The sequence below is a fragment of the Lithobates pipiens genome, unplaced genomic scaffold (assembly GCF_037356315.1).
Source record: "Lithobates pipiens isolate NorthernLeopardFrog02 unplaced genomic scaffold, aLitPip1_a1.2 Scaffold_18, whole genome shotgun sequence".
NCBI lineage: Eukaryota > Metazoa > Chordata > Amphibia > Anura > Ranidae > Lithobates > Lithobates pipiens.
The window spans coordinates 140819634-140847388 of NW_027507758.1; the positions used below are offsets into that span (position 1 = coordinate 140819634).

A 27755-nucleotide genomic window follows, 5' to 3' on the forward strand; every position below is an offset into this window, starting at 1 on the left:
GTGTCCCAGTAAGAGCACTCGGCTTTCCCACTGGGATTGCAGCTGAGGCTTTTTTCAGGCACTTTACAGGCACTAATTTTAGTGTTAAAGCACCTGAAAAACACCTACAGTGTGAAAGGGGTCTTAAAATAAACAAGAAGGTGCAGCACTCTAAACAGGGGAATACCAACAGGCAGAGCAGAGTCCATAGTTGGGTGCTCAGGCTGTGATGTTCTCCAGACAACACCCAAATAGGTAGACAAAATAAAAAAATAGCCGACAACTCCAATCCATAAGAATCATTTATTGGCACATGTAGGAAAATAAAAAAACAGACACGTTCTCGGCTGGAGAGAATTGGTCACTGCCAATAAATTATTCTTATGGATTGGAGTTGTCGACTATTTTTCTATTTTGTCATCAAAATAAAGACACACCTATAGGCATCAGTAAAAAAAACAAGATCATAAAGGACATATATTACATTTATTGAACATTTAAAAGAAACAAACAGGTATAATAAATATTAAGGTGTAAAAGCAAACCTATACCATCCAAGGCAAAGTAACAGTTTAACTTTACAGGAGCACTTCATTCTGTAAGTAGGAAAGAGAAGTATACTATATTCCCCCATACTCAGAAGAACTATCAGTTATTACTGGGGCAGTCCACCACCGATACAGAGAGCAGTGGTGCGCTGTAAAAGGCACATAATGACTTCTTACGATTTTACCTGAAAAGCAAACCTCTTATTTTGTGTAGTAGGAGTCCAAGGTATGTCCGCTTTAAAGCTAAACTCATCATCTGTGAAAATTTACAAGGAAGCAGGGGAAACCGCCCCCACACACACTGCAAGGGTAATGGTTTTTGTCTAGGTAGGGAATAAGCAGCATTAGTTACCTTATTCCTTATTTCGCAAGCACACTACAGTATGTGGGCAGTCCCTTGAGGGCCTCATGTGCAACACAGGACCAACATATGAGGATGTCAGACAGGTCACGGCTGGTCAAGTGGCAAAGAGGAACAGCTTCATGGGACCAGTGGTGCAGCATAGGGTAAGCCTGAAGAAGCGAGGAATAAGGTACATATTTTACCTTTTTCTTGAGCCGCTAAACAAAAACAAACCATTAACCGCTGCATTGCCAACAGGGAGGACGACACTGCCTTGCTAATTTTTACAGCTGGCTGGAGTTCGGCTTTAAGTCTTTAGCTTAAAACAAATGAATTCCAAGTAAAACAGATACATTTGATAAAATATCCATTAACGTAAACATTCCAGGACATGAGTAAACCCACACAGAGGTTGGGGCTTTTCCGAACTGGCAAACAGCTGTCCTTGGTGTTGGGAAAACCTTGAAGAATCCAAGAACCAGGCTTTGTAGTCTCCTGTTTATTTTTAAATATCACATGTATGCATGGTGAGCGAATCAAACACCTGCTATCAGGCATGGGAGTGATAACAGATGTCCATGTCAGTCAAGAAAGCCACGACCCATGCATGGAAAGATCATGCTGCATGTGCCTAAATGCAAACATCAGACATATTCTCTTCACAGAGATTACTTAATTGGCCCTGAATCTGTCAAGCCGTGATTTAACAACTAAAAGAAACAATATAGGATTTTCCCATTTTTGTTCCACTTATGTTAAATGTGATGCTAGTAAGGCACTATGCGCTGAGAAAGGTTTCATCAGCACATTGATCTGTATGTTTGTGACATGTTTAGTTTCTATAAAATTAGGCCCTTGGCACATCTACAGGAAAGAAGACCCTTTATAGATGCATCTTCCTGTCCCGTGTTATTGAAAGTTAAAGTGGAATCTACTTCCACCTTCATTATAAGACTATTCTATCTACCCTGTAAAAGAAAAGATGCCTACACTTCCCTATTCTGAAGCCACTCTGATCACATGACCAGCTACAGTAAGCCTATGGGCTCTGAAGCCATTGTTGCTGCCTCTCCTCTACACTGAAGCCGGAACCGGAAGCTGGTCATGTGACCAGATCGGAGCGGCTTCAGATTAGACATCTTTCCTTTTACAGGGTAGACAGAATATAGTCTTAGAATAGGGGTGGGAGTAGATTTAGGCTTAGTTAGGATTTTACTGGAATGCCACTTTAACGTGAGTTTCCCTGTCCCTACAGCTTGCATATGTATATATTAAGGACAGTAAGATATAATAGATATGTACCATAGGTCAACAGAACCCATTGCATTCAGATCTGCATGTACTCGTGTTCTAATGCTTGATGCGTTATCTGCTGAACTTTGGTGTAGGTTTATTACAGCTGAGGTTAATCAGAATGCACTTTAAGACTGTAGACATGCTATCTGGTACCAAAAAATACCTACAAATTTGCTTTTGTTCCTCATGTGCAAAAAATAAAAACCAAAAGAACAAGGTGAGAAATTTCATAAAAAAGGAACAAGATAATCGTCACAGCCCCTGCCGGTTTTCACATATTACTGTCTTTGTAGGTACATGAAGTGGACCAATCCAGATGCCCTTGATTAAAACGCAATTGCACAAAAATATAAAAGCTTTGTCAAGTTTAACAGAGGATTGTATCTTTGCTTCCAACACAAACTTATAAGAAACTTATCCTGATGATAAACAGTCGTTAATAAGGATTGAAGTAAAAGCAATGTAAAATACTAGAATATATTTTTTATGATAGACAAGTGTCTAAGTGGACATTTATATTCCCTTCAGGAACCTCAGCATTACATACAGGACAGTTAACTTTCTTATTCTGGCTACTGGAGATGGCCTGGTTAGTAGGTCTCTGTTGGTCACAAGGGATATTTATTGTTGGTTTATTGCTAGTAGTGCTTACGCCTGATACGTTTGGAAAAAAGTTCTTAATCCCTTGACTACTGTCCATTCTGGGCCTTTTAGGAGCTTGCCCAAAGTTTCCTTCACTCCTGGTTTCCTGTGAGGTAGATGGTAAACTCTGTGATGAAGTTAGCATTTCAGACGATATCCTCTTTTGTGTCATAGTAGAAGAAGATTTTTCACTTTTAGTCACCGATGATGCTACATTCCTGCTATTAAAAGGCAGTTTTACTGGAGATCCACCAACGTTGATGAACATTTTGGTGTTGGCAACTGATATTTTAGGCAACCTGGAACTAGGAACTTTGCTCTCTGTCTTATTTGATGATGTAGTAAAGTTGAGGATTCCATTAATGGAAGTTTTTGGCACAGGCTTGGTTAGTGCAGGTGAAGAAGGAAGGACGTTCTGGACTTTCTCACTTCGAACAGATTTACTGGATTCACCAAGTGTATAACCTTTACCGGTAAAAGGCATAAACGTACGAATGTCAATCGCCTCACTTTTTTCTGCAACAGATAAAATACGAAGATTAAAATTCTATATGGTTTATCATTGGTCAACATGCTATGTATTTTCTACTGCGTTGCACATTAAAATGGTTTCCTTCACACACCTAGGGGCAATATTTACAAAGTTGTGAATGTGACTTTCACCCAACATTCACTGGTGGTGAATCATTTATTTAAAAATACCTGCAGTTAAATTGTCCTGTACACCATATAAAAACTTATCACAATACCTTGAAGGTTTTCACTAAAATGATTTTTTTTTTTATCTGCACACCATTGTCAGGGTTTGGAATCAGTCTGCAGATTTTCCCTTAAGTGCTGCTTCATTCATCTGCACATATACCAGTGCAATATCTTAAAATATACAGTACACATTGGCATTGTAATCCTAGCCAAAAAAAAAAAAGTTAAGTGTCAAATTTTAATTTTTCTGGTTTATAATTCTACTAAAATTAGTTTTATATAAAATGTTTATATATTAAAAATGTATATTAAAATACGTACAATATAAAGCATATACCCATGATGCAATTCATTCACAGAGCATAGATTTTCTAAACGAAAAGGACACAGAGCACAGCAGAAGCCATTTATTATCAAACTCTCTCTACCTAAAATTCCACAAGGTCTGTATAGCAAAGTAGTAAAGGAGGGTAAGAAGCCACTGCTCTGAGTCCTGCAATTAATAGGGTTTTATTTTTTAACAGAGCAGATAAGAATAGCTGACAGAACATAGGAAAATGAATATACTGGAAGCTTTAACTTCAAAATATGGGCAAGATTAAAAATTACATATATTTTGCAGTCTGTCACTAGCATTAACACAGCCGTTTTTTTTTTTCGTTGTTGTTTTAATTACCTGTTGCTGCTGTTAAAACTGGTTTAAGCTCATCCTAAGGATCATCTCACAAAAGCAACTCACTAGTGACAGGTTCACCAACTTACTACTCACTGGTTTTAACCACTTCCCATCCGCTGTACATATACAAAATGTCCTCGGACGAGAAGGGCAATAACTTGGTCATCACCGCAGCAACGATCAAGATATAAATTTTGTTGGGCAGGTGATTCCCTACAAAGTAAAAGTAATCCTAGCGGCTAATGAGCCACTGGATTACTTTTACAGGCGGTGGAAGGGGCCCCCTCATGCCGCCTTTAACAGGCACTCCCGTGTGATCGGAGAGCACAATAAGGATGCGTCCGGCGGCATCCAGCTCTGGGCACACAGTGAGAGGAACGAATGATGTTCCTCTTACTGTGTCACGTCAAAAATGGGAAACAAGGTAGATTTAGTCACTTCCTGTTTCTGTTTTTTGTATACCTGACCATTAACGACCAGTAAAACAGCTGATCAGAACGATCTGTGCCTGATTAACTGCACTAGAGGCCAGAGGGCTTGTCACAGCTCATGCTATTACAAGGGATAATGTTCATTCCTTGTAATAGCAATAAAGTTGATAAAAAAAAAAAAGGGTACAGTTTAAAGTTAAATTTTTTTTTTAAAGCACTCCGTTCTCACATGCAAATGCCAAAACACACGTAGGTACCGCACACTCATGTAAACAGAGATCACACCACATGTGTGAGGTATCGCCATGAACATTAGAGAAAGAGCAATAATTTTAGTGTAAGACCTTTTGTGTAGCTCTAAACTGGTAATTTGTAAAGAATTTGAAAGTATTGCCCATGGAGATTTTTAGGTATTGTAATTTGGCATTGTTCCACAGGCAGAATTTTAAAGCATGGCATGTTTGGTATATATTTGCTTGGCATAACATTTTTTAGATGTTAACCAAACAATTGGGTATTATATTGTGTTTTTGTACATTAAAATTCATGAAAGTATAATTTTTTTTTTCCAAAAAAATTGTGTATTAAAATATTGTGCGACACAAAAGTATGCAATGCCCACCATTTTATGCTATAGGGCCTCTCCATGCATGTCCGTATATATATTTATATTACACAAACACATACATACACGCACACAGTATCTCACAAAAAAGTGAGAACACCCCTCACTTTTGTAAAAAAAAATTATATATATATATATATATATATATATATATATATAAATTTGCTGCCCCCTCAAAATAACTCGACACAGCCTTTAATGTCTGAAGCGCTGGCAACAAAAGTGAGTACACCCCTAAGTGAAAATGTCCAAATTGGGCCTAATTAGCCATTTTCCCTCCCCAGTGTCACGTGACCCATTAGTGTTACAAGGTCTCGGGTGTGAATGGGGAGCAGGTGTTGTAAATTTAGTGTCATCACTCTCACTCTTACTAGTCACTGGAATTTCAACATGCCACCTCATGGCAAAGAACTCTCTGATGATCTGAAAAAAAGAATTGTTGCTCTACATAAAGATGGCCTAGGCTACAAGAATGATTGCCAAGACCCTGAAACTGAGCTGCAGCAAGGTGGCCAAGACCATACAGCGGATTACCAAGACAGGTTTCACTCAAAACAGGCATCGCCATGGTCAACCAAGAAGTTGAGTGCACGTGCTCAGCGTCATATCCAGAGGCTGTCTTTGGGAAATACACGTATGAGTGCTGCCAGCATTGCTGCAGAAGTTGAAGGGGCTGGGGGGGGGGGGGGGGGGGCGGCCTGTCAGTGCTCAGACCATATGCCACACACTGCATCAAATTGGTCTGCATGGCCGTCGTCCCAGAAGGAAGCCTATTCTAAAGATGATGCACAAGAAAGCCTAAAAAACAGTTTGCTGAAGACAAGCAGACTAAGGACATGGATTACTGGAACCATGTCTGTGGTCTGATGAGACCAAGATAAACTTATTTGGTTCAGATGGTGTCAAGCATCTGTGGTGGCAATCGGGTTATGTATATTTACGTATTAAATTCTTTGAATTTTATTTACGTAATTACATAATCAATGGATTTATATATTGTGTCAATTGTAAACCGATTATGCATTTTTTAATCCGGTATTGACGTAACTATGGTCCGTACGGCATTGACCAAGTAACCAAGATACTCACTATTTGTTTTATATTTACTGGAGACAGCTGTATGATGCACAGTGGTTTAATGGCTGCACTGTGGCATTAAGATTGTGATTGGTTACGAGGCCAGCCGCTTTATATAAATACCGGCGCTTAGGGGAGTAGATCACATCCTCAAGTCAGGATGTGACGAAACGTGTCAGGGAAGTGAGCTACGACATTTAACCGGAAGTGACGTGTGCATTCCATGGGCCGAGGAATCAGGGAGAGGACAGCTGCTGTACACAGCGGACGCTCATTCCATCTTTCTGGCAAACGTAAACATACAGGCACAGTGTACTTTACTTTTGGGCTTCATTTTCATTTATATGTGGTACGCCTAATTTGTAAAGGGGGGGCATTCTTGATTAATAAAACTTTTTTTTAGCGGTACTATACTATGTGGATTTTCATTCCTCTCATATGGTACTGGAGCCCCATACAGCGTGACTGGTGGAAGTTTGTATTGGAGTGGTGGAGAAGTATTTTTCTATAAAAGGCACAGTATTGCTGCATTTCTGGTGAGTGCATCCCCACATGAGATCTTTCCTCACATGGTGGAGTGTATGGTGGAAGGTTTTCTCTACGTATCACAGCAAAGTCTGCAATAGATCTCCTCCATTTCCATCTTTGCCCATATATTAAAGTTTGTCTTTTTCATTAGACAAGAAGCACTGCTGCAATATTTTGAAGGATTTTTTTATTGAGATTTTATTTTAGTATTGCATTCGCATTCTGTGTCTATAGACACAAATGCTGGACTCAGGAACGCGCCCGCAAGGTAACCCCCCAGGAGAGCGCTTCTCCCAGAAGATGAGGTTCTGGGCCAAACTGTGCAGAACGAACTGCACAGAGGAGGTAAGTATGCTATGTTTGTTATTAAAAAAAAAAAAAAAAAAATGAAGGTTTAGTGTCACTTTATTTTCTTGCAAAAAAAAATAAAAATATGTTTTTTGTACATGTAGGAGAGGAATGTCAGACATTGCCCATATTGGAAATGGTTAATGGAGTTGCTCCATAGGTAGTCAGACCAGTGAGATATTGCTCCCTTGCTGGCGAGTGAGATTTGGCAGAACTTTGGGCCAAGGAGGGAGTGATTCCATAGAGGTAAGTGAAAACCTTTCCCACGTGATTTTGCTGGTGGCAATGTGTGACCAGAGGCCAAATCACCTGTGTGACATCTAAAGTGAGTTCAAGCCCTTAGTATGTGAAACACCTAGACAAATTACAGAAGGAGTGAAATTAAAGCGGAGGTCCACTCAAAAAAAAAAAAAAATTTTTTTTACTTACCAGAAATGGCCGTTGCTAGGCAATTCGTCCTAATCTGCCACTTCCTCCTCCACAGTGATCTTCATTCCTCTCCTCCTTTGTCTTCTGGGAATGGGGCGCGCTGTGTTCTGGGAACTGTGTGTGTCCCAGAACACAGCTGGCCATTCACAAAGCGCCACCCAACACGTGCCTCGCATTAGGAAACAGGCAGTGAAGGCACAAGGCTCCAATGCCCGTTTCCCTTAGCTAGGATGGCTGGATCGGCCTCGGGGGCCGACATCGTGGGCTCACTGGACAGGTAAGTGCCCTTATTAAATAAAAGTCAGCAGCTACAGTGTTTGTAGTTGCTGACTTTTTTTTTTTTTTTTCTCTTTTTTAAAGGCCCGGACCTCCACTTTAATAAATATTTTTTTATCATAAAACCTTTATTACCTTTTATCATGTTCTTGGCCTGGCTTTCAGAAACCTTCTCCTTTTTCTTGTCTTTATGAGAAGTGGACTCTGGTTCTTTCACCTTAGTGAAAGTTCCCCCACAAGTTCTCTGATGGTCAGCCCACCAAGGATCATTTGCAGATGGTGCTCGGTTCATTGCGCGTTTCACATATCCAAAATATGGTCTTCTGGACTGACAGGGGCCATTACACCTCCACCAGTGTTTTCTGTATTCATCCACTTCATCATGAAAACTGTGATAAACCTAATCAGGTATTAAAGATAAAGTAATACAGTAAAATTACAATGGTAGTCAAAGCAGAACAAAAAGAAATACAAATACACTTATTGTCCATTTATTTTACGTTAAGAAGAGCCTGTAAGAATACATTTATGATACCACTGTTTTCTTGTTAAAAATAGCCTTCTAGAAAGATTTTGTGGTCCAAGGCTTACATATTGAGATTCTGTAGAAAATGTAGTATACATCATACCCTTTTTCTGTTTAACATAAAAGTTATTAAGGACACCAGTATTTATTCAGAAAACCTTAAATCCCTTTATCAGGCTTTACACAATTCAAAATGCATCAAGCAATACAAAAGGGATCTAAAGAACCCTAAAATCTTGCATATTTGATTTAATAAATTAGAGAATAAAAAACAATTTCAAACTTCAAACGTTCTGCCTTAATTGATGGCTAAATAGGTAAAATAAAGTACTGCTACTGAAATTTTATAACCAAAAAAATAAAAATAAAAAAGGAGTCTACAGAAAGCGGAGATATTTTTCCTGATTTGGGCATTTACCTGTTTTTAGGTTATGTCTATAGAACCTGCCAACTGTTTTCACAGATATAGTTAATTGCCAGATTGGATTTGTTCCCAGCCAAAGAGTGTTGTATGGGTGGACCCAGCTGTCAAAGTCAGGGGTTAGGCTCAGAGACCAGTAGAGGGACCCCGGCAATAAACGCAGGCTCATCTGAGGTGCAGCATCTAGGTACTAACCCGTGTTCACCAGAGCTACTGATGGTGGAAATGGGATTAGCTGCAAGTTAGTACCAGGTCGCAGTCCTCAGGATCGCCCCACTAGGAGGTGAGCAAGTTGGGGTCCAGTAGTGGATATAACAGATAAGGATCAAACAGAAGCGTAGCCAGTAAACAAGCAGTTGCAGGTTGGGGTCAAGCTGAAGCATAGTCGAGAAACAAGCTAAGGGTCAATAACGAGTGGTAGTAAAGATATGGGCAGCAGCAGGAAAGACAAAAGCGAGACACTACCTGGAGAGAGCACAATAATCTGGCAAATAAGGAGTGCTGAGACTTGGCTTAAATCAGGAAGTTCATGGGAGGAGCAAAGAGTTCAAGGTTCAGGACAAACATGGTTCAAAGAAGGATCATTCAAGGAATTGTCCAGGAGAAATGTCTGACACAGCAGAGGTTCCAGGTTCAAATTTAGGCCCCGACACCAGCATTAGAGATGTCTCCAAATATCACCCAAACCATCCTCTCCTACCCAGACCTCCTGCTCTCTACCTCTCGTCTCCATGACTTCTCCAGAGCCCCTCTCAGACTCCTGAACTCTATACCTCAGCCTGAAAGGCTAGCTCCTACTCTGGCTGCCTTTAGCTGATCCCTGAAAACTCATCTCTTCAGAGAAGCCTATCACGCCTGCAACTAACGGAACTTTTAACTCTTCCATCTGCTCCAGCCCCACAGTTATTAACTTTTGTACCACTTGCCCCGCCATATTAGATTGTAAGCTCTCATGAGCAAGGCCCTCTTAACCTTCTTGTATTTTATTGTATTGTAACTGTACGGCCTCCTTTTAAATAGTAAAGTGCTGCACAAACTCAAATCCTGTAAAATAAAAATAATAATAATTACATGATCAATCCCTGTGTTTTAGTGAACAGTGCGCTTTGGCATTTTTTTGAAAAGCGCAGAGATGCCTTTAATTTGACCATAAGCTCTGCAGGAGAATAAATGTCCCAATTACAGATACACAGGGATGAGGATTTGGGGTAATATGTACAAAGGAATATTTCTAGGATATAAAAAGGAGTCAACACCATTAACACATTTAAAAGCTTTGTGTAAAAATTATGAGCACCCTTTAAAAAAAAAATAAAAAAATAAAAATCATAAAAGAACACTTTTTTATTTTAATGTAATGAAATCATCAGTGCAAGACAGGCAAACACAATTTTCAGATACAAAATTAGAGCTTCAATTTAAATATCTGGGCCTGCACCCCTTCTGCGCAACCGATTAAACCTACACGACAAACAAAGACATACTTACAGATATCTTTGCACCAGTAAGACCATTTATTCGATTCATATGTTTGAGGAACTCTGGGCCATGAGAATCCCGATCTTTGTTGTTGTGTGTGACAAACAGAAGGGCATGGATCATTTCATGGAGTAATGTCTGTAAAGGACAAAATCAATCAACTTCTTACACCAAGATTTACAGACAATACTACCACCAGTCTATCTGTCAACTGCAAATACCTAACTCAGTGCAAAGCATTACCATCAGTAAGTGGAACACAACAATTACAGTCCAAAGTAAAAGACAGAAAAGTAGACACTCTGCATGACCATTGGTTTTTAATCCCAGTTGTCACTGACTTTGTCTACAACTAACATTTGGTCACTTTCAAAAGGACAACAGTGTACCAAATAAAAGTCTTAGGCTACGTTCACACTGGGGCAGTGGGGTCCATTGGCAGTAAAGCGTCACTTTATTTAGCGGCGCTTTAACATCGTATTTACAGGGGTATTCGGCCGATAGCGCTTTTAACCCCTGCTAGCGGCTGAAAAAGGGTTAAAACCACCCGTAATGTGCTGCTGCAGCAGCGCTTTGCCGGCAGTATAGCCGCGCTCCCATTCATTTCAATGGGCAGGAATGGTGGAGGAGCGGTATACACACTAGAGCTGCACGATTCTGGGAAAAATGAGAATCACGATTCTTTTGCTTAGAATGAAGATCAGGATTCTCTCACGATTCTCAAAAAACTGTTTTATTTGAAAAATTTACAGGCAGGGTATCGCTGAGTATTGGCAGGAAGGGTATTGGCAGGGTATTGCAGAGTATTGGCAGGGTATTGCAGAGTATTGGCAGGGTATTGCAGAGTATTGGCAGGGTATTGGCAGGGTATGGCAGGGTATTGGCAGAGTATTGGCAGGGTATTGGCAGGGTATTGGCAGGGTATTGGCAGGGTATTGGCAGGGTATTGGCAGGGTATTGGCAGGGTATTGCAGAGTATTGGCAGGGATCGCTGCTTCCATCTCTCTCCTCCACTGTACAGATTAGTACAGGGGGGGGGGGGGGGAAGAGGAACTGGCGTCATGATATGACGCCGGTTTGTTTACAAGTGATCGCTCCGTCGGAGCGATCACAGTGTAAACAGCCTGGGTGTAGAAAGATGGCTGCCGCTTCGGAGCTAGGCCGAAGCCGCGGCCTCTCCTAAGGCCAAGACCGCGGAGCGCTCCGCGGCATGTGCCGATCCGAGCAGGGTGACCCGTTCGGATCACGGATCGGTGACTATCCATTGCACCCCTACTACTGTGTATAGCAGTGCGCACTCACACTGCTGTTTCCCGGCCACTGTACCCGCCCACAACCAGGCAGCGGCATGCCACATCGCACGCTCCAATAACTGACGTCAGTTCCGGTGGCTGACGTCAGTTCTGATATCCGCCATTTGCGTTCCACACTGGTTACACGGAACTGGCGGCACTAAAAGAAAATCGCGGGTCACCCAGAACTTAGATCGCACGCACCTCTAATATACACGCAGCGCACCGCTGTTTCAGGGCGCTTTGCATGCGCTATTGTTAGCGCTGTAGCGCCCCAGTGTGAAAGGGGTCTTATAGGTCCCTAAAATAATTTCATAAAAATGATTTAAGTAGATAAATAAGTGGTAATGTTATTGTCACGTTAAATGATGCAGCTAAATTTGGCCTGGGCATTCAGGCATCAATGACCTCTAGTCACGAAAGGGTTAAAGGTTTGCTTCACAGCGACCCATACAATTTTGTATAGTTTGTGCAAAAGTTAGCTAATCATAACTAAAGTGGTTCTAAAGGCAGAACATTTTTTACCTTTAGGCCCCTTTCAGGTTCTCTGATCAAGTCCGCCTGTCAGTTTTTCAGGTGGACCCAATTGGAAGGTCTACTTATCCTTATAGACAGGCAGGTGTAAATAAACTTGTGTCCGCTTACGCACCTACCTCTGGGTCTGATCAGATCCACTAAGAAAAAAAAAAAGGGAACTCCCTCCTCTTCCAGTTAGACAAAACAGATAGGAGGTAGCTGTGTTTAAATGGTCGACGGAGTCAATTTACTACGAGCTGCCCATAGAGAAGAGTGGACAGATACTGAGCGGACACGGTATCCGCAGGGGACCAGCTCATAGATCCCCTGCTGATCACAACAGAATCCACCCTGTGTAAAAAACACCTAATGCATCCCTTGCACCAAGATAAAAAAAAAAAAAAAAAAAAAAAAAAAAAAAGTATTGCTTCCCTCACCCCCTTATACTTACATGTGCCCAATCTCGATCCAGCAAGGTGCCCATCTGCAGCGGCACTGGTCTCTCTGGCTTTCTCTCCTCACAGGACAGATAGGCAGCAGCAAGGTCATTGGCATCTGCTACTGTCAAGCAAATTCTGTGAGGAGGGAGCAGGAGACAGGGCTGAGCAACGTTATGTGTGTCGATAAGCACACACAGTCTGGCTTGGGAGCGAGCCCACAGGTGTGCCACCATAGAAATCGGCTTTCTATGATTGTACACCGTGAAGAAGAGGAGCCTGGAGTGCCAGCGGCGGACTCCATTGCACAGAGCATGTAAATATAGCATGATTAATAAAAGACAGAAACATGAGATTCCAGCTTACTTAATATCAGTCGATGCTGAGAAACTATTTGGACTCAGGTTCACCGGGGATTTCTTACAGAAACACTCTGACAATTAGGACTGGGCCCTAATATGTTATATAAAATTTTAGCCCTTTACCATGACTCAGCAGCTTTAATAGGTTCTAATGAAATTCTTTGGGACTCCATTCAAATCCATATTGGAGCCTGCCATGGCCGATGACTGCTTTCACCATTGTTATAGATTTTAACAATAGAACATCTGGCTAAAGCCTTTCAAAACAACCGAGATATCAAAGGGATCTGTGTTGGGGTAAAACAATAAAAATTATCTCTTTTATGCTGAAGATCTTTTGTTATACATTACATCCTCACACGTCTCCCTTCCTTCCATTATTTGTTAATTTGAAGAATTAGGGCATATGAGCAATTTTAAAGTGAACTATGACAAAATAGAGGTCCTCTATCACTATCCTCTGAGAAATTATCTTGTATGCAGAAGAATTTCTCTTTTAAAGAGGAAGTAAACTCTCCCACTCTGATGCTTCTATTCATTTAGTCCATTATAATAATTATCAAACTATAGCCACTGTAATCCAGCCCAAATCGCATATTACTGACTGTTTAAAAGAAACTTTAAAAAACTTGTTTCCAGGGGTAAGGCAGCATCATCTTAAGTATTGTTTTCTGAGTCTACAGTGGAGTGTATTTCCGCCCTTACATTGAGCACTTCCTGTACTGTTAACCAAGCCTCCTTCTCAATCCAACGTTTCTATGGCAACCCTACTTCCCTGTTCATAGCTTACTTAATTTATTTCATAGTATTTACTTGTGCCAATGTCTAATGTTTGCCTTTGTCAGCCTTATCAGCTTTAGCTGATAAGACTGCAGTTATTGCGGTTATTGTTATGGCTGGCCTAACCTAATCTTACTTCCCATCATAGACTAGAATAAACAGGACTCTCCTAAAAACACATGCTAACACAGGACAAACTACTTTCTCATATTATGCCTTTCTGCCATGCCCCCTTCAAGGCATTCTCAGAATACTCACAACTACAACATTATCTCCAAACTTTGACCCCACTACAATCACTTAATAGACCACAAATAGACTTTGAATCGTTACTTCTTCAGGCGAACAGACTTGAACACTCGCCCTCTGCTCTTTACCAACAGTTACTAAAAGAATCGTATCCACAGATTCTGTATTTCCTAACCAAATGGTACTCTCTAGGATACCTGTATCATACAGACAAATCAAAAAAGGGTCTCCTATGTCACTTTCTAAATTCCACACAAGCTATTATCTCTAGAAATTGTCAACAACCTAAAACTCCCTCAATGGCAAATTGGGCATGCCAAATGGTATGAACGATCTCATGGGAAGACTGATGATTTTCAAATAACATGGACTATATGGTGTAATTTCAGATTATCTACAGAATTTACATGTAAATTTTAACACATGACCTAGAGATACCAAAACCTAGCGATCTTCCGTCAGGTGGGGCAGATACTCTAAGACCCCTTTCACGCTGGAGCGTTTTGCAGGCGCTATAGCGTTAAAAATAGCGTCTGCAAAACGCCCTAAAACAGCTTCTCCATGCACTCCAGTGTGAAAGCCCAAGGGCTTTCTCACTCGAGCGGTGCACTGGCAGGGCATCCAAAAAGTCCTGCCAGAAGCTTCTTTGGAGCGGTGAACTCACCGCTCCTCCACCGCTGCTCCCCATTGAAATCAATGGGGCAGCGCTGCGATACCGGCTGCGTTTTGGAGTGGATTTAACCCCTTTTCAGATGCTAGCGGGGGGGGGGGGGGGTTTAAATCCTCCCCACTAGCAGCTGAATAGCGCCACTAAAACGACGGTAAAGCGGAGCTAAAAATAGCACTGCTTTAACGCTGACGGACGGAGCGACTCCTGTGGAAGGGGTCAAAAGGACAGCGTTTGGCTCAAATATTTTTATTATTCGCTTTTTCATTCCTCTACCTCTCTTACATCCCTTTTCCCCTCTCTATTCTCCTCTTTTTACCTAAATAAATCTTTGCTGCCGTCATTTTTATTGCATGTTCATATATAATTTCATGTATGTACAGATGCATGTGAAATAAGTAATAAAAACACATTATCAATGCACATTAATGTGAGAAGAAAAAAAAAGGAAGAGTTTTTCATGCAAGAAGGGATGCAAGCAGAATCAAAACAGGGTTGCCCAGAGCATTGCTACCATAGTGCAAAAAAAAATGAAATTGTAATATATTGACAGATTTGAATCATCACAATGAATGCAGACTACAAAGAATAGTAATTTTAGTAACACATTAGAAATTAGTTTTATGTTGTATTATGTTGTATTATTCTTAAGCAGAAATCTGCATTTTTGTTGGGGGTCTTTTGTTAGCCATATGTTCTTACCTGTACAAGATCTTTTCTTGGCCTTAATGACAACAGAGGTTTACTAAGACGTATAGAACACAAGCCTCCCCTTCCTTCATAAGCACAAACTCCTGCACATCTAAAGAAAACAGAATACAAAAAAATAAATAAAAAATAAATATATGCCATACAATACATACATTTGCCATATACACCGATTTATCCTTTGCTCTCTGTGACTTAAACCTTAAGACCCCTTTCACATACCTGTACACCATTATGAAAAATGCAGAAAATACATATAAACAGCTAATGATTTTACATTTGATTGCACATCAGTCTTCCATTCAGTATCATTCCATTTTCATCTGTTTTGACCATGCCCACATGTTTAAATAGCCATGATTCTATAATAAATATGTGTAGGTTACTTGGATCCTGTCTAAATTGGCCCTAGTGCATAAATGTGAGTTACTGAATGGACATATACTGAGGACATATGTTTACATCAGTAATGTCGTATCAATGTGTATGCCCACGTGAGTCTGTTTTTAGGTGTTCCATGCATTCTCATGGAATTACTTTCAGTTTTCCATCCACAAAAGGAGAGCTGAAAAATGGACAAATGGAATGGAATGGCCAGGTGAAAGGGGCCTAACTTACTATAGCCAGGGGCACTGTGCTCTCTAAAGGTGATGTCAACTTTGTTTATTCAGATTTCATACCAAGCAAAAATAAAAATAAAAAATGAAGTCCTGCTAGATCACTTCAGGCTGACCCCCCTTTTGCATGTATAGCTATGTAAAACATTAAAAATAAGTGCTTATACTGTTTAAAATCAATCTTTTTGCTGGCAGGACCGTATCTCTGAAAATTATACAAAACCCCTAAACATTATATATTTTCTGAAAGCAGACACCCTAGAGCAGTGGTCATCAACCCTGTCCTCAGTGCCCAATAGCAGGTCAGGTTTCTGCCCTAGAGAATAAAATAGTGGTAGTTCCAATTTTTTATGTCACACGATATTACAGAAAAATGTAAGTAAAAGACACACTAAAGTGAATTTCAGGGCAAACAACTGCAATAAACTAACCACATTTTTGGTAAATTATAAAAGATACGGTTTGTATCGAGTAAATAGATTCCCGACATATCAAACCTTAACCACTTGCTTACTGAGCACTTAAACCCCCTTCCTGCCCAGACCAATTTTCAGCTTTCAGCACTCTCACATTTTGAATCACAATTATGACAAATCACGGCTTGAACTATCTTGCTTTGCATCTAATGAGTCGATCTCATATATTAGTTTCACCTTTTAAGTTGCATTAGTGAAATAAATTAACTTTTGCATGATATTCAAATTTTTCGAGTATCACCTGTAAACCCCCATCCTGCCCAGACCAATTTTCAGCGCTGTCACATTTTGAATCACAATTGCGCGGTCATACAGCACTGTATCTAAATGAAATTTAGCTTTTTTTTCCCCCACAAACAGAGCTTTCTTTTGGCGGTATTTAATCACTGCTGGGTTTTTCACTTTTTGTTAAATAAAATGAAAAAAAGACCGAAAATTTTGAAATAAACAAAAACTAATTTTTTTTTGCTATAGAATTTTGTAAACAGGTAATTTTACTCCTTCATGGATGTGCGCTGATGAAGCTGCACTGATGGGAATTGATACAGTGGTATGAAAAAGTGTTTGCCCCCTTCCTCATTTCCTGTTCCTTTGCATGTTTGTCACACTTAAGTGTTTCGGAACATCAAACCAATTTAAACAATAGTCAAGGACAAAACAAGTAAACACAAAATGCAATTTGTAAATGAAGGTGTTTATTATTAAAGGTGAAAAAAAATCCAAACCATCATGGCCCTGTGTGAAAAAGTGATTGCCCCCTAAACCTAATAACTGGTTGGGCCACCCTTAGCAGCAACAACTGCAACCAAGCGTTTGCGATAACGTGCAATGAGGCTTTTACAGCGTCCTGGAGGAATTTTGGCCCACTCATCTTTGCAGAATTGTCCTAATTCAGTTACATTAGAGGGTTTTCGAGCATGAACGGCCTTTTTAAGGTCATACCACAACATCTCAATAGGATTCAGGTCAGGACTTTGGCTAGGCCACTCCAAAGTCTTCATTTTGTTTTTCTTCAGCCATTCGGTGGTGGACTTGCTGGTGTGTTTAGGATCATTGTCCTGCTGCAGAACCCAAGTTCGTTTCAGCTTGAGTACACGAACAGATGGTCGGACATTCTCCTTCAGGATCTCTTGGTAGACAGCAGAATTCATAGTTCCTTTTATCACGGCAAGTCTTCCAGGTCCTGAAGCAGCAAAACAGCCCCAGACCATCACACTACCACCACCATATTTTACTGTTGGTATAATGTTCTTTTTATGAAATGCAGTGTTCCTTCTACGCCAGATATACTTGGACACACACCTTCCAAAGAGTTCCACTTTTGTCTCATCGGTCCACAGAATGTTGTCCCAAAAGTCTTGGGGATCATCAAGATGTGTTGTGGAGAAATTGAGACGAGCTTTGATGTTCTTTTTGCTCAGCAGTGGTTTTCTCCTTGGAACTCTGCCATGCAGGCCATTTTTGCCCAGTCTTTTCCTGATGGTGGAGGCATGAACGCTGACCTTAACTGAGGCAAGTGAGGCCTGCAGTTCCTTGGACGTTGTTGTGGGGTCTTTTGTGACCTCTTGGATGAGTCGTCGCTGCGCTCTTGGGGTAATTTTGGGCGGCCGGCCACTCCTGGGAAGGTTCACCACTGTTCCATGTCTTCGCCATTTGTGGATAATGGCTCTCACTGTGGTTCGCTGGATTCCAAAAGCTTTGGAAATGGCTTTATAACCCTTTCCAGACTGATAGATCTCAATTACTTTCTTTCTCAATTGTTCCTGAATTTCTTTGGGTCTCGGCATGATGTGTAGCTTTTAAGGATCTTCTGGTGGACCTTACTATGTCAAGCAGCTCCTATTTAATTAATAACTTGATTGTGAACAGGTGTGGCAATAATCAGGCCTGGGTGTGGCTAGAGAAATTGAACTCAGGTGTGGACAACCACAGTTATAGTATGTTTTAACAAGGGGGCAATCACTTTTTCACACAGGGCCATGATGGTTTGGATTTTTTTTCACCTTTAATAATAAACACCTTCATTTACAAATTGCATTTTGTGTTTACTTGTGTCGTCCTTGACTATTGTTTAAATTGGTTTGATGTTCCGAAACACTTAAGTGTGACAAACATGCAAAGGAACAGGAAATGAGGAAGGGGGCAAACACTTTTTCACACCACTGTAGGCAGCACTGGTGGACATTGATGAGAAGGCACTAGTGGACACTGAGGGGTGGCAGTGATAGGCGCTGGTAGATGACACTGATAGGCAGCACTGCTAGGTGGCACTGATTGGAACCACTGTTGGGCATTGATAGGTGGCACTGATATACACTGGCAGGTGGCATTGGCAGGCAGCACAGATGCGGCTGTGCCTCTTCCTCTTCGGGACCGATGACCCTTTCACAGAAGCCGGTGATCGGCTTTTTTTTCTCCTCACGCTGTCAGCGCGAGAAAAAAATAAATAAATAGATTCCCGATCTTCTGTTTACACCACGTGATTAGCTGTCATTGCTGAAAGCTGATCATGTGGTAAGGGGCCGCAATCGGATCCGATCTGTAATCAGCCAAGTCTCATTGACTCGTCAAATGAAGAGCACGTCGCACGCAACCCGCAGGTGACGCGCGAGGAGCATGCAAAGGGGCAGACGTAATTTAACGCTGTCCTAGCAAAGTAGGTTTGCGCTGTCGCATGGACGCAAAGGGGTTAAAGGGGTTGTAAACCCTCATGGTTTTTAACCTTAATGCATTCTATGCATTAAAGTGAAAAACCTTCTATAGTGCAGCACCCCCCAGTGCCGAGAACAAGCACACTATCTCCAGCTGGTGTCTCGGGATAGATTGATCGCAGCGCAGCCATTGTCTTCCGCTGCAGTCAATCAAATCCAATGACGTGGGACCCAGGGGGTCGGGCCAAGTCCTGCTGTCTGTGTCAATAGACGCAGTAGCAGGACATTGCAGCACACCTGCATGAGTGCCACGAGGGAGAACGCTTCTCCAACCGGGCACTTGAGAAGAGGAGGAGCCAGGAGTGCCGCTGAGGGACCCCAGAAGGAGGAGGATCAGGGCCACTCTGTGCAAAACCAACTGCACAGAGGAGGTAAGAATGACATGTTTGTTTTTTTTGTATGGTTTAGTTATCCTTTAAAGTGGATGTAAACCCACCACTCACCCAGTATAAACAAATGGCTCAGTATTAATGGGCTTACGCCGGTACCGTGGGTGCATGGAAGTGATCGGGAGGCAGTCAATGCTTTCACCTGACAGGCAGGAGTCTCCCTGCCAGTTTTACACACAATCCAAGTGGCTGCAGCCACCAGATTGTGTGCGAAACCCTCTGTGATCAAGTCCGTATGACGTTCAAACTTTGTAGAGAAAGGTTTAACCACTTCAATACAGGGCACTTAAACACCTTCCTGCCCAGACCAATTTTGAGCTTTCAGCGCTGTCGCACTTTGAATGACAATTGCGCGGTCATGCTACACTATACCCAAATGAAATTTTTATCATTTTTTTCCCACAAATAGAGCTTTCTTTTGGTGGTATTTGATCACCTCTACGGTTTTTATTTTTTGCGCTACAAATAAAAAAATACCGAAAATTTTGAAAAAAAAAATGTTTTTTTTTGTTTCAGTTTCAAAACTTTGTAAATAAGTACGTTTTCTCCTTCACTGATGAGCACTGATGGGGCTACACTGATGGGCACTGATAAGGCGGCACTGATGGGCACCAATGAAGTGGCACTGATGAGGTGGCATTGATGGACACTGATAGGCGGCACTGATAGGCGACACGGATGGACACTGATAGGTGGCACAAATTGGCATGGATGGGTGGCAGAGATGGGCATGGATAGGCGGCACAGATGGGCATGGATAGGTGGCACAGATGGGCATGGATGGGCACTCATAGGCGGCACAGGTGGGCACTCATAGGCGGCACAGGTGGGCACTCATAGGCGGCACAGGTGGGCACTCATAGGCGGCACAGGTGGGCACTCATAGGCGGCACAGGTGTTATACTGTACTAATGGATGCCAATCAGTGCCAAACAATAATGCATGCCAATCAGTGATGCCCATTGTGGGCACTGATTGGCATCCATTATGGGCACTGATTGGCATCCATTGTGCTGACTGGCATCCCTGGGGTTTAGGGAGGATTACCTTTTCCCTGGTGGTCTGGTGGCGTCCCTGGTGGTCCAGTGTGGGCATCCTCGGGGGGGCTGTGCTGATAAACGATCAGCACAGACCCCCCCCCCCCCTGTCAGAGGAGCAGCCGATCGGCTCTCCTCTACTCGTGTCTGACAGACGCGAGTGAGGAAAAGCCGATCACCGGCTCTTCCCATTTACACTGTGATCAGCCGTGATTGGACACAGCTGATCACGTGGTAAAGAGTCTCCGTCGGAGACTCTTTACCGAGATCGTAGTTGCCGGGTGTCAGACTGACACCCCGCAACAACGATCGCCGCGATGCGCGCCCCCGGGGGCGCGCAGCAGCTCATAATCCTGAGGACGTCATATGACGTCAGATCAGGATTATGAAACCACTTTGCCACCGTCAATTTGTAATAGGGCGGGCGGCAAGTGGTTAAAGCAGATCGTAAACACTCATCTTGTAAAAAATAAAAACACCTTTGAAGAAGAGAAGGCTGAGTTCCCAGCACAACTAAAGGACTGATCACTCTATGTCCTGTCTAGTGTAGTCAATTAATAGGGAAGCAGGGGGACTGGCAGGAACACCAGGGATTTTACACAAAAGAAGCAATACAAAGAAAAAAAGGAGACTTTTCATACAAGTACATGGTACAGCAGGTACATATTAGGAATATAAAATGTTGCAATAACAAATACTTTAAACCCTCCTATCCTTTAGGCCCCTTTCACAATGGGGCAGTTGGTGCGTCGGTGGTAAAGCGTTGCTATTTTTAGTGGAGCTTTACCTTCAATTTTGCAGCGGTATTTGGCCGCCAACGGGCGGTAGTGCCTGCAAAGTGCCCCAGTGTGAAAAGGGTCTTACAGCCAAGGAAGTTGCTTCTGCTTGATCTGCAACTGCCATGATGCTGCATGTGTAATCAGTTATGACACCAATCATTTGACGGTTTGACAGTTTGGTTGAGGACACAAGAAAATGTGACAGTTATCAATCCTGGCATTCCAGGAATGGAACTGTTTTTTTAAACCGTTAAATTGATGGGTTTAGTTCTGCTTTATGATTTACTGCTGTTCAGGGGCTCAGAGCTTCAGCAAAATGGCTGCCTCCAACAAGAGGAAATAGGAACACTGCTGGAAGCAATTTACACACGAATTTTGGTGCATAATTATTCATGTATAATCTGTGCTAAAGAACATTTTTTTTTTTTTATCAAGTTGTTATGGGTAAAGTTCCGCTTTAATGTGTTTCTACTAGGGTTGCCTCCTCATCCCTTTAAAACCGAACAAATATTAATTACACAGGTTCTGTGGCTGATTAAGGTGGTAAATAAACTCACTTTGTGCCTTATCTGTATTAAATTAGCCTCAGAACCTGTGTAATTCATATGTGTTTGGGTTTAATGGGATGAGGTGGCAACTCTAGTTTCTACTGATCTCAGCAGAAGACGCCGCAAGCAAACACACACAAGGTGTGATGAAAGGAAAGGATGAGGCTGTGACACAGGGGGGTGGAAGCTGCAGTGATATGAAATTACACCTTCTCTTTGTAGGACGCAGTGGTGGCCGGTGCCTAAGTGGGGTGCCCCCTAAAAAAATATATATATATATTTAAAAGTCAGCAGCTACAAATACTGCAGCTGCTGACTTTTAATAATTGGAAACGTACCTGTCCCAGGGTCCAGCGATGCAGGGGAACGAAGCCCCCCCTCGTTCTCCATTCCGCTTCTTACTGTGGGCACCCAGCTGTGGCTTCACAGCCGAGCACCCACTGCGCATGCGTGAGCGGCGCTCGGTACAGTCATCTGGGACATGTGACAGGTCCCAGATGACTGTGCAGCGCCAAGGGGAAGTGATGTCAGTGCCCAGGCACTGAAGGAGGCAGACTACAAGGGACCCCCCTAGCAACAGACATTTAGAGGTGATTAAAAACATTTTTACAATTATTTTTTAATGAATTTTAAGCTATTTTTTTTTTTGGGGTGGAAACACCACTTTAATATATTTGTTGGGGGGGGGGCAGCAAACTAACACCAAACAGCTTTGGAGGCATTGGGAATTAAGAGCTGGGCCATTGATTCTCCTCCTGGGCGAACAGGAAGTGCGTCCTGAGATCCGATTGGTCCTAAAACTCCCTGGCCTATCAGGTCACAGGAACTGCTTCCTGGTTAGTCGGAAGGAGAATCAGGAAGACAATAGCGAATATTCATTTACTATTGTCATACAACTGGGAGGACCCCTTTTGAAGTCCGTTAGAGCCTCAGGCTCCAATACATAAAAACATTGGAATCCAAGCGTCCGGCACCCTGCACGTAGATTAGGGGGCCGGGTGCATGGATTGGGGGGGTGCCCCGTATGGATGGGCCGCCACTGGTGTAGGAAGTGTGGAGGTAATCAGTGATGATAAAGATGATGGCGTGGAAGGTATAGAACAGTGATGGCGAACCTTGGCACCCCAGATGTTTTGGAACTACATTTCCCATGATGCTCTTGCACTCTGCAGTGTAGTTGAGCGTCATGGGAAATGTCATTTCAAAACATCTGGAGTGCCAAGGTTTGCCATCACTGGTATAGAACATACCAGGTGATCAGATCCTGGCTGTACATACACACATACACCTATTGATGACCCCCATTGCCCCCACTCACAGAGTCATCTTGGGGCTCCACCTGACCTCCACCCCGACCAGCTTCCCCCAGAAGAATATCTGATTGAATTGGAGGAACAAGGCATGGATGTCCGGGTTGGGGTCCAGCAGCTCCCAGGACGGGTCCACTATGGAGAGATCTTTGGGCGGATCTACAGCACCGACAGTCTCCTGAGAGGGGCGCCATGTCTGTCCCTCCGCCTCCCGATCGTACTGCTCCTGTAAGCGGACAGCCAGCAGCAAATCATCATCCATAGCTCAGCGACTAATACCCCCCATTCACTAGCGGCTACCGGAAGTGAGATCAGCAAAGGACCAGGAAGTGGGCGGAGTACACAGGAAGTAAACAGAAGCATCAGCTGTATTCCTTACGCGTCCCCGCCGCTTAGCGTGCATACTGCGCATATGTTGTGCGCAATCCCGATCCTCGGGCTGGTCAGCTGACACGCTCTAATGTCACTCCAGAACAACAGATCTATTCTGTTCCAGCTCAACACCAATCATTGCATATATGAAATAAAATTTAAAATACCTTAACCATTTGTCCCCCTGAAGATTACCCCTATTCGTGACCAAGCCAATTTTTTTGATACAGTACCGCGTTACTTTAACCACTTAAGCCTTGGAAGGATTTACTCCCTTAATGACCTGGCCATTTTTTGCGATTCGCACTGTGTCTCTTTAACTGACAATTGCGCAGTCGTGCAACTGACGTCCCTTTTCCCTCACAAATAGAGCTTTAGGTGGTATTCATTCATCTCTGCGATTTTTATTTTTTGCCCTATAAACAAAAAAAACACGATTTAAAAAAAAAACACAATTTTTTTACTTTTTGCTACAAATAAATATACCCCAAAAATATATAAAAAACTATTTTTTTCCTAAGTTTAGGCCGATACGTATTCTTTTAAAATAAAGATGCAGCACTTAATATGTTAAAATAAGTGAAAGGATAATGGTGAAAATTCTCAATACTTCAACCCAGAGCAAAATATCACACTAAAGTGCTAAAAGTGACATCTCACTCATCATAATAAAACAAATATGTTCTAAACGTGAGCAACCAATAGTAAAAGTAATGGTGAAAAAAATCTTAGTGCTCAGGTTTGTTTTATTATGATGAGTGAGATGTCACTTTTAGCACTTTAGTGTGATATTTTGCTCTGTGTTGAATTATTGAGAATTTTCAACATTATCCTTTCACTTATTTTAACATATCAAGAGCTGCATCTTTATTTAAAATTTATTCTATCTGAGTTTAGTATCGAACTTTATGGTGCTGGCAGCTTTCCATTATTAAATTTTTTTCAGCACAGCAATTTTTTTTTTATTTCTTTGTTGTCCAATATGTATTCTTTTACATATTTTTGGTACAAAAAAATAAATAAGCGTATATTGATTTGTTTGTGCAAACATTATAGAGTCTACAAAATAGAGGATAGTTTTATGGCATTTTTGTTATTCATTTTTTTTTATTACTAATGGCGGCGATCTGCGATTTTTATCGGGACTGCAACATTATGGCAGACACATCGGACACTTTTGACACTATTTTGGGACCATTTTCATTTATACAGCGATCAGTGCTATAAAAATGCACTGATTACTGTGTAAATGACACTGGCAGGGAAGGGGTTAACCACTAGGGAGCGATCAATGGGTTAAATGTGCCCTAGGGAGTGATTCTAACTATGGGGGGATGGGCTTACCACTCACATGACAGTGATCACTGCTCCCGATGACAGGGAGCAGTGATCTCTGTCATGTCACTAAGCAGAATGGGGGAAATGGCTTGTTTACAAAGGCATCTCCCCGTTCTTCTGCTCCGTGACACGATCGCGGGCACCCGGCGGGCATCATGTCTGCGGGACCCACGGTCAAGGAGCACACGCCGGGTGGCGCACACATGGCCACAATGCCACATCTTAAAGCTGTAGTTTGGCTCAGACTAATTTCTCTAAAAGTTCTGGTTTCTATACCAGTACAGCTGGGTTGCATTGATTCCCACCTGACCGTAGGTGTTGCTGTCACCATCGGTGGGTGTGGAACAGCAGCAGGCTGCCACACCTCTTGCTCGGAAATGGTACAGTGGGTGTGGTTTCCCTGCTGTGGATTCTGGGAGAGGGTATTTAAGGTACCAACGCATTTTTTTGGGTTCGTTTTCCTCCTGGCCTGGGGCCTATGTTGCATGGTCTTGCGCCTCGGGGCCAGCTGGCCCGGGGCCTCACGACTGAGAGTGTAGGCCACTGCTGCAGATTGCTGCCCTATTCTGCAGCAGTCCTTTATCAGTGTAGGGACTGAGGTATAGTCTGCAAATCACTAGCTTCTTGGTCCACAAAGGTCCTTGTAAGGACTGGTATAGGTGTACAATATATAGGGTCGTGGTGCACTGCTGCAGATTGCTGCCCTATTCTGCAGCAGTCTTTTATCAGTGTAGGGACTGAGGTACAGTCTGCAAATCACTAGCTACTTGGTCCACAAAGGTCCTTGTAAGGACTGGTATAGGTGTACTATTTGGAGGGTTGTGGTGCACTGCTGCAGATTGCTGCCCTATTCTGCAGCAGTCCTTTATCAGTGTAGGGACTGAGGTACAGTCTGCAAATCACTAGCTACTTGGTCCACAAAGGTCCTTGTAAGGACTGGTATAGGTGTACAATATATAGGGTTGTGGTGCACTGCTGCAGATTGCTGCCCTATTCTGCAGCAGTCCTTTATCCCTGTAGGGACTGAGGTACAGTCTGCAAATCACTAGCTACTTGGTCCACAAAGGTCCTTGTAAGGCCTGGTATAGGTGTACTATTTGGAGGGTTGCGGTGCACTGCTGCAGATTGCTGCCCTATTCTGCAGCAGGCCTTTATCAGTGTAGGGACTGAGGTACAGTCTGCAAATCACTAGCTACTTGGTCCACAAAGGTCCTTGTAAGGACTGGTATAGGTGTACAATATATAGGGTTGTGGTGCACTGCTGCAGATTGCTGCCCTATTCTGCAGCAGTCCTTTATCCGTGTAGGGACTGAGGTACAGTCTGCAAATCACTAGCTACTTGGTCCACAAAGGTCCTTGTAAGGCCTGGTATAGGTGTAATATTTGGAGGGTTGCGGTGCACTGCTGCAGATTGCTGCCCTATTCTGCAGCAGTCCTTTATCAGTGTAGGGACTGAGGTACAGTCTGCAAATCACTAGCTACTTGGTCCACAAAGGTCCTTGTAAGGACTGGTATAGGTGTACTATTTGGAGGGTTGTGGTGCACTGCTGCAGATTGCTGCCCTATTCTGCAGCAGTCCTTTATCAGTGTAGGGACTGAGGTACAGTCTGCAAATCACTAGATACTTGGTCCACAAAGGTCCTTGTAAGGACTGGTATAGGTGTACAATATATAGGGTTATGGTGCACTGCTGCAGATTGCTGCCCTATTCTGCAGCAGTCCTTTATCAGTGTAGGGACTGAGGTACAGTCTGCAAATCACTAGCTACTTGGTCCACAAAGGTCCTTGTAAGGACTGGTATAGGTGTACTATTTGGTGTGCCGTATATAGGTGTGTTATACACGTATAAAATACTTGCACATATAGAAAGCATAGTATAGTGCATTTCCACTGTGCAGCATTGTGACTGCTGAGCGGTTCTGCAGCGATACTACAGAGAGCGACAAACACAATTAAAATTTTTTATTATAACTTGTGTGATAGACCAGTGGCCCCCAAAAACAACAGATTGAAGCGAGGTGTTATATACCTTCTTCCACATACATACTGCACTTCTCTAGAGACTTTTGTCACAGGGTCATTTAAAAAATGACAGGCAGAAGAAGGGGCAGGCCCTTCCGCAGGGGAGGTAGGGGTGGGGCAGGAGCAACAGACTTGAGCCAAAGTGGCAAATTGCAGAAGGTGCGTGCGATTACGTCAAAGGACGCACCAGACTTGGTTGAGTGGCTCACTCAGCCTTAAGCCCTGTATACACTATCAGATTGTCTGCTGAGTTTTTCCTTCAGATTTACCAAAACCATGTAGTAGAAGGGCATTGAAACTCCTAAGGTTTGACCTCATATTATATGGTTTTGGTAAATCTGAAGGAAAAACTCAGCAGACAATCTGATAGTGTGTACAGGGCTTTACTCTTCTGCACCCTCCTCATCCTCTCGATCTGCACCCTCTTCTTCACTCTCTGCTATGTGCACCCCCAAAGACACTACCATCAACACCACCACCACCATATACCTTCCGCTTGAGTCACAGGAATTATTTTCTGATCCATATCAAGACACTTCCGATGCGCAGCCACTCTTGGCATTGGATCAGGAAGAGGAGGTAGCAACAACCGCCACTCAGCATTTTGATGACAGTACCCAGATCAGCCCAAGGAGGAAGTTTGTCCCCGCTGTTGCTGCCTACTCTGAGATCTCTAATTATAGAGGTGGGGAAGGTGACGTTGATGATAACGTGTCTACTGATGCCACATGGGTGCCCACAAGAGAGAAAGAGAAGGGGAGTTCAGAGGGAGATATGGACCAGCAGATAGGGAGGATAAGCAGGAAGAACTTAGATTGC

The 27755-nt window shown here is 42.6% G+C and overlaps 1 protein-coding gene across 1 annotated transcript; it reads right to left on the reverse strand.

Moving 5' to 3' along the window:
* Positions 1-446: 446 nt before the first annotated feature.
* On the reverse strand, positions 447-23574 carry SPRTN (SprT-like N-terminal domain). The gene is made up of 5 exons (XM_077486196.1): positions 23213-23574; positions 15332-15431; positions 10336-10464; positions 8036-8300; positions 447-3324 (listed from the first exon to the last, which is right to left on the reverse strand). Exons 1-5 carry the CDS (start codon positions 23464-23466, stop codon positions 2651-2653), a joined length of 1422 nt encoding a protein of 473 aa, XP_077342322.1. The 5' UTR covers positions 23467-23574; the 3' UTR covers positions 447-2650.
* Positions 23575-27755: the final 4181 nt, after the last annotated feature.

Coding starts and splice junctions, on each gene's coding strand:
- SPRTN (XM_077486196.1), bottom strand. CDS start 23,466: ATGGATGATGATTTGCTGCTGGCTGTCCGCTTACAGGAGCAGTACGAT. Junction 8,301..10,335: donor TTACTGGTGCAAAGATATCT/GTAAGTATGTCT, acceptor ATACCTGATTAG/GTTTATCACAGTTTTCATGA. Junction 3,325..8,035: donor GGCCAAGAACATGATAAAAG/GTAATAAAGGTT, acceptor TATCTGTTGCAG/AAAAAAGTGAGGCGATTGAC.